Source organism: Salvelinus namaycush, chromosome 10 (assembly GCF_016432855.1).
Source record: "Salvelinus namaycush isolate Seneca chromosome 10, SaNama_1.0, whole genome shotgun sequence".
NCBI classification, from domain to species: Eukaryota; Metazoa; Chordata; class Actinopteri; order Salmoniformes; family Salmonidae; genus Salvelinus; species Salvelinus namaycush.
In genome coordinates, this window is record NC_052316.1 from 17,972,984 (window position 1) to 17,983,906 (window position 10,923).

A 10,923-nucleotide genomic window follows, 5' to 3' on the forward strand; every position below is an offset into this window, starting at 1 on the left:
TACAGGAATGGTGGTGGAAAACTGTCAGATTACACATTACATATGTTATAATATGCATTGTCTTTCTCACTTTCAGTGTTTCATATACTGTGCTATGTCAAGAAGGATAATATTTGTTCACTCCACTGCTTTGCAGGTCTCGAAGGGATACTGTTGTGATATAAAGTGTGAATGGTATATCTACATTACAAGTGGGAGGTCTGCTGTATGAATGGGGAAGGTACAGTAGGGAAACTCACTTCGCTGACCAAGCGATGCTGAAGCCCTGGTTTCTGAGACTGAATATCATGGAACATCTCCCTGGCAACTGCATGCATGGTTGAAGTGTAATATTCTGCCTCCACGCTGCGATGAACAGCGAGAGTGAAAGAGTAAGGAGGGAGAGGGGGATCTTGGTTTCATGAATTGCTCTGTGGAGATAGTGTTACATGACAGTGAATTCGAGTGATGACATTGTTTCTAAGCACCAGCAGAGCTGGGCTGCCATTTAACTGGCTGAGATGATGGACTAGTTGGAGACAGCATTGGAGTGAGATCAAACATTTGTTCATTTTAAAGGCCCTTCTAAACAAGATGCTCTATTTTTTATGGCTTTTATGGGCCTTTGATGTAGGGCTGGGCGATATATCGTCTTTTAAGGTATACCGGTATAGATTTTACTATACTGCCTATAAAGGTAATTTAATACAGTGCTAAATAAATAAAATGTTCTACAAATTGGACTACTTCCCTGTCAGTTTTGTCCTAGTTTGTTTGAGTATAATCAGAATGCAGAAAGCCCATAAAAAACACTTAGAATTAATTTGTTGCCATACTCGGGCCATGCACTACTCATAAAACATATTAAGAACTTTTATGATTTAGAAACATAAAATACCGCCATACTGTAAAAAAATAGAAAAATATTGTGATATGATAGTTTGGCCATATCGCCCAGCCCTATGTGATGGTAATGGATCTTATTTTGGAGTGATTAACTGCACAGACTGTTTTAAGGTATGCATTTCTGAATAGGTGAGCTCCATACTGTGTTTAACTCGGGACTTGGGAGATGTTGCTGCTGAGTGGAGAGCTGACATCCATCTGACACAGAAGATCACCTCACAGAGAGGAAGACCTGCTGGCTATGAAGGATCTCTAGAGCCTGTTTGTGTCCACATCTACAGTAGTATGCTCCCTATACCTGTGTTTTTGTGCATACTGTATTGTCAAATGCCATCTTATTATTGATTGAATAGAGCAGTTTATGTAATGATTTGGAGGATTTTTTTTGTAGTACTTCTTGTAGGACCGTAAATCTCTTTGACCATTGTGGGGAGGTGAAAAAGCGCCCCATCATTGCCGGCAGAGAAAGATGAGCTTCCCGAATGGAAGAAACGGTACTGTACTTATTCAATACAGATCACTCGTGTATTCTGAGATGAGTTAATTTAACATGTAAATGTTACATGTTTAGCTAGTTAGTAATTTAATGTATTTCATCATGTCAGAGAGGGAACATTGACTGGAGGAGTTGATCATTTCTCAGAGCTTGGACTAGCCAGAACTCGCTTTATTCAGTGTTAATGTTCTCAGTTCCCAGTAGCTCTGCTTGTGCAGTGTGCACAGGCATATGAACATTTGTATGCTGACGTAATGTCATTCCCCAGGTTGTATATTGGTTCGTTCCACAAAATGTGTGCCATCAATATTTTACTTTTAAAAGCCTGTTATATTGAATGAAGTGCCCTTTAATATAGACCACATAAAGAATTAAATTAATCTGATTTTGTGTATGAATTAAGACTTCAGCATTTTCACATCCCTCTGTGACTAGGAAGATGTTAACCAACTTAATCCCAAGATTTCTCAAAATGTTCACCATCATTTTAAAGCCCCAGTTATATTACTGCTTTGAGAGTCATTTCAGAAGATTATTTATTTCATGTGATTAGTGATTCACATATGTCTGTCCCTCATTTTAAGGTCAACCCTGTAATGTGAATTTAACTGTTGTTTTAATATGGTGAAAAATTTAACATCTAATAGTCAAATCATAGTGTAAAAGCAAGTGAGCTGGTTTTGGCCATTTTCTGGTGGAAAACAAAATGGGTCGAGCATAACACATCAACCCACAGGCTCAGGGCATTATGCTCTGCCACTGACCATTGCTTTCATCGGCCATGACTTCACCAAGCCAACCAGCCCTGCTTACTCCTTCCACGGCAGGATAAGCAACAATTGTGAGTACTACAGAGGTCACAATAGAGGTCCCAAGCTACTCTATTCAAGAGTCCTAAACTACCCCAACAAGTAGTTGCTCATGAAAGGGAATATTGAATGTTGTAATGCCAATGTAAATCCACTAAGGGGAGACACCCCAAACACTTTTTAAGCTGTGAACCACCCTATAACAGTACAGTATACCACTTATCAGCCAAATGTGACACTGTCCTTAGGGTACTGGCAAACTTACTACAGTATTGTATGTCAGCTAGTTATTTGATTGTTTCTCTTGTTTGTGTAGTGTAAGGTGTTGACGACAGCCTCAGTATTACATTGATGCAAAAACCACCCGTTTCGGCAGGGAAGGCAACACTGCATATTCCACGCTGGGCAAAGTGAGAGGATAATCAAGTAAGTTCCCACCAACTTCAGGTAAATACTTTTAATTCAGAGCTGATTTCATGCGTTAATGTGCCTATAACATTGCAATAAATCAAGGATAACCATGTTTTTATTTGACAGATCAAAAGCATCCTATTAGAGGACTGCAGGCTCAGGGCGATATTTATTGGATGTGAAAATGTTGATTTTCCTGATAGAGATGTTAATTACATAAGGACCTTGTTGAGTGTGGCTGTTTATAGGCCACTTACAGAAGTAGGGCAACAAGATACAGCTGGATGTGACAGCTCAAGCCTTGCCTTCTGCTGTTAGATCTAAACTTCTTGAACGTACTTCACAAATATGCATACTCTAAATTAACCTATTGCATTCCACTTTAAAATGTTGCTTGTTTTTAGAAAGCCAAAGCTAACTGCAGCCATTTCCACCAGCAGGGCTTTTCCAGACTCCTGGACTAGGGGCATATAGCCCTGAGAATGCTCCTCCATGCAACATCCAGCGCAGACCCCCATCCTATACCATGTGCTTCCACACTCGCTACTGTAGCAGCGACTAACAAGCACCGTCTTCCTGCTCTCATGAGCCCCCAGGTCCCCACCAAGCTAGCCAGGGGGTCCTCAGAGGACATGTCCAAGACCACAGGCCCTGGTAGATACAACAGTACAGATCCAAGTGTCTACCTGCCCAAGCAACCAGCTTTCTCCATGCTAGGTCGCCATGGCTTCCCCAACAATGCCACTCTAAAGCCTGGCCCTGGAACTCGTAACCCTGAGAAGGTGATTGTCCACAAGCCCCGGGCCCCAGCATTCTCTCTGGGCATCAGACAGAGTTTGTCACCCCACTGGTGGTCAATGTAGCTGACTACACAACCATGTTCCTCCGTCATATGGGACTAGGCCTAACCAAGGTTGGATTTATCTGCAAAACAAACAACTCGATGAGGTGACAAATGAGAACCATTTCTACTGCCATGCTGGCTTATTATAAAATATTAAATGAAGGACGTTTAGATACAGAAAAAGAACATATACAAACTTCCACACAGAAAGTAAAGAAATATATTGTATTTACGTACTATCCAGCAACAGTGCTATTTAGAATGAACAGAAATGTGACTCTAGTCAGTCAAAATGTATACTGTCTGATAAGAATATATATATATATATATATACACACACAGAAAAACAAATAAAATCATTTCTTTTTTGAATAAAATATACCACGTTCAAGAAAAGAATAACTACATTTGACCACTATGCTCATTAATACAACATATATTGACAAGTAAACATCAATAAAAGTGTAGCAAATGTTATTCAAGCTTGGTAAAGTCTCATGAGAGAAATTCCATCTTCATATTGTTGCCACTTATCAAAGCAGAACTGCTCACCATCTCTTAGTCAGGGCCGAGCCTTCTGCCTTCCACTCTCCTTGGGCTACCTCTATCATACCTCCAACATTTTGAGGAGTTTAAAAAAACTGAAAATAAATGGTCTATTCTATACACCAAAACACATGGAGAGATGTACATCTTGTTTAGTCAACAAAGACCATACAATTCAACTGAGGCGGTTTTCCGGGATGTGGAAGATGATTTCCACTCAATCTTTTGGAAGAGGTCTTCGGAAAAGCAATATATGCGGCTCTAGAAGTAAAACAAGTAAAGTTATTCAGTACTCACTTCAAGCTACCAGAGATAGCTATGTTATTTTCAAACATGCAGATGGCAGAACAATGGCTTTACATCAGTAGGGATGTGATCATGACAACATAAGATTGGGGAAAAGAGGTCAATGGTTTGTGTCAGAGTCATGTAATAGGCAATACAATATGGCTAGTACATTTCAATTGTATTAAAGAGGATGTCGGAAAAGCAAGAATTCCTGATTAATCTGTTCATAAACAGTCATGAGAAGACTTGTGACATAAGTAAACAAATAACATTAGTAATGCTGAGATGTTGCTCTATGAAACATCAGTCAATAGCTCACCTGGCTTGTGGATCATGTAGTGGATCCAGCCCTGGCTCTGCTGCACCCCCAGACCCCTCCATTCATCTTCTGTCATCAAATGAGAAGTGGGCACCAGCTTGGATAACGGTTTCGGTAGCATAACATGCCTGTGTAGGAAAGGGACATTGAGTTCAACCAATTAATTTAGTTACTACCTAAATAGAAAGGCCTCTGTGATTTACATGTAACTTAAGTACCAGTGCAGTAGCCCAAATAACTTTGGACATGTGGCACCACCAGCTGATATTATTAGCTAACGTTAACCAAGTCACCTGATAGTTAACGTTACTCACTGCAAAATAAACACATGAATACAGCCTTCAGCTAAAAGCAAACAAATATAAATTTAATAGCAGTAGCTAAGTATCATTATAATTTTAGCCAAATAAAGTATTATGGCTGTTTCTCGGCTAAAGCTAGCTAGCAAGTTGTCAAAAGCCAACGTTGGCTAGCTAGCTAATCAACCTGGGGGTTGTGTAACGTTACACTTGCCTGCGCTAGCATATCAAGCAAGCGTGCATGCATATTAGCTGCTCCGCTAGCTACAAAGTCAACCTACCTGTACTCGAATGCTTCATCTGTGTACTTGTCAGAGTAATAAATTTCTTTCTTCGACATGTTTAATCAAACAAAAATATATTACACAATCTTCTGGATTCGTTTTCGTATTTTCAGAAAGGTGTCGATAAGCTTAGCTAACTAGCTTGGAATGGGCGCAAGTTGTCATCTAAAGTGTATCGGCAAATTTTGAACTCAAACCGTCCCTCTCTTGGCCCGGATTGGTGAAGGCGCGCGCGGATCAAAACGACATGTGAGGCGCCCCGCCCCGCCCCGCCCCGACCCCATCTTCTGAAGTTGACAGTTGTAACGTTAGATTTGTTTGTAAAAATGTTTCCTGTGAAATAATGTTTTTTTCTTTTGATTTGTTAATCGAAAGAATGACACACTAGCCAACTAGTTATAGAAATAGAGTCAATGTCCATTTAGCGTGCTTCTTTAGTACTACAATCATGTCATGAATATTCAATCATAAATGTTGCCTAAGGAATCCTAGTTATTCCACTGATAACATCAGTCACACTCTTTCATAAAGTCATAAGCACTTATTTTTGTGTTGTACGTAATGTAGCTAGCCATCAGTGTTTATTTTGAGTTGCTAAATAACACTTAAATGTCAAAGGAACCACATTTGTTCCTGTGACCTTTGAGGGTTAGAGTGCTGTATAAACAAATACTGTCATTTTACTTCTGTGCTTTATCATCTATTTGAAATTCATCACCTATACAATAATAATAATTTTCGATAGTATACATGCACATACAAAGACATGGTCTTCTTTATAACTGCAATGTAACAACAGGTTTAAACCTGGGCTGTTTTAAAAGTGGAGGATTTGTGACTTTAGAAACCCATCTGTTTCCACAGGCCCCATGTATGATAGTTTCCCTTGTGAATTAGTTACATAAAAACAGCCTGAGTTCTCAGAGAGTGTGTTTGCACGTTGTTATCACATCTCTGGGCTCTGTAATGGTTGCTAATGAGACATAGTGCATGCACAGCCTGCCTTATTCCACTGCTTATTGCAGTGGTACAGCACGCTGAAAACCAGGTGAAAATTAGCTCCTTGTATTGCAGTGCAAACAAATTAGTTGCATTTCCAAACACACTGTAAGTGTTACAGATACAGATGCATTCAATTTGATCAGAGAAGTTTTTTCATTGTGTCTGCAGTGTGTATTAAAAGTCTACATTCACTTTTTTTATTTAGATGTGTTATAAAGAAGCCTGTCTGGTCTGAAACGCTACTTACTTTTTTGATAGATTTATATTAATCTGGTGATATATCGTGGAGCCTGTTTTCACTCTCCTCCCACTTATCATAGAAGTGGTAGACCTAGTTAGTAGTATGGTCTGATGCTACTCTCCCTATTAGTCATCAGTCACATCCTACATATTGATGACATTTGGTTTATCAGTAACTTCTCAATTCTCTTATGCCACAAACAACCAAGTGATGTGATTGGTTGTCGAGGAGTTGGCATGTGTGTGTGTGTTTTTGTGTGTAACTTGTGTTAACTGTGGCTTGTTGCCATTGCTGGAGCGAGTTTGTTCATTCAGTCTATGACTTGCAGAAGGGTCTTATGCTCATCAAGCCGGTATGCTCTCTCACATACTCTGAACTTCCTTTATTGCTTTTGATTTTGAGTTTTAAGTTTCTGGGTTATTGTTCAAGTCAGGGCATCTTCACTCTGCTCTCCAAATTTCTGAGATATAGGTGAGTCTATTGCTGCCTCTCATAATTTCTATGTTTACTGCATGTACAGTGTATTGTATTTGTTTGCTATTTTATCTCTGAGCGTACGCACTCTTTAAATCTAGTGCGTTTAATTTTTGCCTTGCACAATCAATTTTATGGTGCGCTAAGCTTTTTCAACTTCCACCTCCGCAAATGTTGGCCTTTGCAAATGAACCAAGATGTTTTTTGACATTTGTATGTGACCTTTTGAATTGTAATCAAATGTTCCCAGTGTTGCTTTTTCAAATAGTGTCATATTTGAATTATTTTGAACCATGTCTCCATGTCATGAGCAGTAACAAGACTATGCCCTCTGAGGAACTACTGCGGACTAAGGTGATATATTGTGGGGCAAAACTAAATGTTTGTCTTTCATCTCAAAGTCTGGGTTGTTGGAGGAAGCAACCAGGTTGTTTTGATGGCTTTATCCAATTTAAATTCAAATTAACTTGTTTTTACAGCGTATTACAGTATGAGCAGCTAGCCATGGAGTTCTGCTCTGCCTTGGATGAGAGGGTGGCATGTTTTAGTTGGTTGATTTCCCTCTACTTAGATAATAGGTGATTCAGTTAAATATTTGGTCATCCATGTTAACATGCTCTCCTAAATAAAGTTGTTATTTTTTATTTATTTTTTTTACAAAAAATCACATGATTGGATACAAAGCCTAACCTTAAAGCGTTAGTTGTTGTTTGTGTACTGTAATGTAGGTCACTGTGGAATAATTGCATGAATACATATCTAACTCGGGCCATGCACAGTGTGTTGTGAGTATGTTGGCCATTCTAATTATTCTTGTAAAAGCCTGTTAATTCAACATTTTATAAGTTTATATTAGGCCCACTGGCTTTCTAATCTACAGCACCTTCAGAAAGTATTTACACCCCTTGAATTTTTCCACATTTTGTTGTACTACAGCCTGAATTTAAATGTGCATAAATTTAGTTTTTTTTAATGTTACTGGCCTACACACAATACCCCATAATGTCAAAGTGGAAATATGTTTTTTCAAAATGTTTAGACTAATAAGTTGCATGGACACACTCTGTGTAATAGGTCCTAGGTGTATCTGGTGTAGAGAGTCAGGCGCAGGTCAGCAGATATGAGTAATCAAACGTACTTTACTCAAAAAGTAAAATATACAAAGTAATGAACACACGTACACCATGACAGACCGAAAATACAAATAAACAATCACTCACAAAAACCATGTGGGGAACAGAGGGTTAAATAATGAACAAGTGATTGTGGGATTGACAACAGGTGTGTGAAACAAAGACAAAACAAATGGAAAATGAAAAGTGAATCGGCAGTAGCTAGAAAGCCGGTGACGTCGACCACCGAATGCCGCCCGGACAAGGAGAGGGACCGACTTCGGCGGAAGTCGTGACACTCTGTGTGTAATAATAGTGTTTAACATGTTTTTTGAATTACTACCTTATCTCTGTACCCCACACATACTAAGGTGTGTCCCTTAATCAAGCAGTGCATTTCGAACACAGATTCAACCACAAAGACCAGGGAGATTTTCCAATGCCTCGCAAAGAAGGTCATCTATTGGTAGATGGGTAACAAAAAAAAAGCAGACATTGAATATTTCTTTGAGTTATTAATTACAATTTGGATTTTGTATCAATACAACCAGTCACTACAAAGATACAGGCATTCTTTCTAACTCAGTTGCCGGAGAGGAAGGAAACTGCTCAGGGATTTCACCATGCGGCCAATGGTGACCTTAAAACAGTCACAGAGTTGAATGGCTGTGATTGTAGTTACTCCACAATACTAACCTAATTGACAGAGTGAAAAGAAGGAAGCCTGTACAGTATAAAACATTTTCCAAAACATACATCCTGTTTGCAGTAAGGCACTAAAGTAATATTTCAAAAAATGTGTCAAAGCAATTAACTTTTTGCCCTGAATACAAAGTTTTATGGTTGGGGCAAATCCAATACAACACATTACTGAGTACCACTCTTAATATTTTTAAGCATAGTGGTGGCTACATCATGTTATGGGTATGCTTGTAATCGTTAAGGACTGGGGAGTTTTACAGGGTAAAAAAGAAACAGAATGGAGGTAAGGACAGGCAAAATCCTAAAGGAAAACCTGGTTCAGTCTGCTTTCCATCAGACACTGGGAGATTAATTCACCTTTCAGCAGAACAATAACCTAAAACACAAGGCCAAACCTACACTGGAGTTGCTTACCAAGAAGACAGTGAATGTTCCTGAGTGGCTGAGTTACAGTTTTGACCTAATTCTACTTGAAAATCTATTGCAAGCCTTGACAATTTTTGTCTAGCAATGATCAACAACCAATTTGACAGAGCTTGATACCTTTTTTAAATAATGGGCAAATGTGGCACAATCCAGGTGTGGAAAGCTCTTAGAGACTTACCTCGAAAGACTCACAGCTGTAATCACTGCCAAAGGGGCTTCTACAAAGTATAGACTCAGGGGTGTGAATACTTAAGTGAGTGAGATATTTCTGTATTTCATTGCAATAAATGTGCAAACATTTCTAAAAAATAATTTAACTTTGTCATTATGGGGTATTGCGTGTAGATGGGTAAGAAAACACATATATTTAATGCATTTTGACTTCAGGCTGTAACACAACAAAATGTAGAATATGTCAAGGGGTATGAATACTTTCTGAAGGCACTGTATCACTTGAGCTGAGTAGTGCAGTGTTCCAGAGCAGAATGGCTTCAGATTTAAATGATTGTATTTCACTCTATTAATATTCTAAGTCCACTTCCTGTGTGTCTGATAATATGACCTTGGGTTTGGTTTTCTGCTGCGTGACAAAATATTTTTCCCAGAAAGGTGAGCAGAACAAATCCCTGCTTAACCCACTTTGTTGTGGCTTTCTGAGATGACTCTTCCCCCTTCTGTGGTAATGTGAAAGTGAGAGAATGAGAGAGGACTACACTCTTAGAAAAAAGGGTTCCAAAAGGGTTCTTCGGTTGTCCCCATAGGAGAACCCTTTTTGGTTTCAGGTAAAAACCCTCTGTGGAAAGGGTCCTACGTGGAACCCAAACCTAAACCTGGAACCTACAATTGTTCTTCAAAGGGTTCTCCTATGGGGACAGCCGAAGAACCAGTTTAGGTTCTAGATAGCACATTTTCTTCTACGAGTTTAGAGTGGGGAGCTAAAAGGTCTGATTTCCTCCAGTAGGCACCTTTAGAAGACTGTGGATAGATCTCTTGAGAGAGGGGTGGGAAAGGGGGAGACATGGGGAGAGAGGTCACACAGATGGGACGGGCTGGGATTGTTACTGGGAGTAATTCTCAGTAGAACTTTATTGTTAGCTTTGTTCGTTTTTGCCTGCTTCATGACAAATGCAATAAATATGTGTGCATTTGGACATTGGATGTTACATTCCACCATTATTGGACATGAGTCACATGCCGTGGCCATATTTCCCCATCACACCGAATGATTTGAACTCATAGACCCCTTTCTGTGTTTGCAAACATTGCAGCACGAGGGTGATGTGCGCAAGTTGGTGTCAGAACAAGGGGGAGTTCTTATAGAACGCCAGCAAAAAAAAGCATGTCATACTACTTTTGTATTATAATTGGATTTTAAGGCTCGTGTGAATGTCCTGCTTAATATAATGTTTGTGTCATCATTGCAAATCAACTGCATTATACTTAAAAAACACTTCAACTTCAACCAGTAAAATGTCTCTTTGGCTAGCTTTTGCTGCAGCCTGCAGTATATCAATGAGAGTTAGCATTTTAGCTAACAACTGCTGCATCCAAAATAGTTATTTTGCAAAGAACACAACCAAATATAATCTTAGCGACTATTCAAGCAAGAATCAAAACATCATTGTAAGCATATTATGAGAACCCAAAAAAGTAATTTTGTTTAGAAGTAATACAAACGTAAATCTAGGCTATGTTGAATGGGCACGGATGGCGATGGCTTTCTTACTGCCCCCAAAAGTTGGGCGCATCTGTGCTTGACGTCAGTGTGTTAAGTACTGGAAAAGG

General features: G+C 39.2%; 1 protein-coding gene and 1 pseudogene across 1 annotated transcript; one reads left to right on the forward strand and one right to left on the reverse strand.

Annotated features, from left to right (window-relative positions):
* Positions 1 to 207: 207 nt before the first annotated feature.
* LOC120055199 lies at positions 208 to 3,553 on the forward strand (annotated as a pseudogene).
* Positions 3,554 to 3,651: 98 nt separating this feature from the next.
* Positions 3,652 to 5,380, reverse strand: LOC120054466 (cyclin-dependent kinases regulatory subunit 1-like). Its single transcript, XM_039001886.1, has 3 exons — positions 5,179 to 5,380; positions 4,599 to 4,726; positions 3,652 to 4,252 (listed from the first exon to the last, which is right to left on the reverse strand). Exons 1-3 carry the CDS (start codon positions 5,235 to 5,237, stop codon positions 4,209 to 4,211), a joined length of 231 nt encoding a protein of 76 aa, XP_038857814.1. The 5' UTR covers positions 5,238 to 5,380; the 3' UTR covers positions 3,652 to 4,208.
* Between the last annotated feature and the right edge of the window lie 5,543 nt (positions 5,381 to 10,923).

Bases quoted from the DNA above. Each gene is read 5' to 3' on its own strand.
- LOC120054466 (XM_039001886.1), bottom strand. From the start codon at position 5,237: ATGTCGAAGAAAGAAATTTATTACTCTGACAAGTACACAGATGAAGCA. The intron at 4,727-5,178 runs GTAGGTTGACTT...TTTCCTACACAG, and splicing joins GATGAAGCATTCGAGTACAG to GCATGTTATGCTACCGAAAC. The intron at 4,253-4,598 runs GTGAGCTATTGA...TTTTACTTCTAG, and splicing joins CTACATGATCCACAAGCCAG to AGCCGCATATATTGCTTTTC.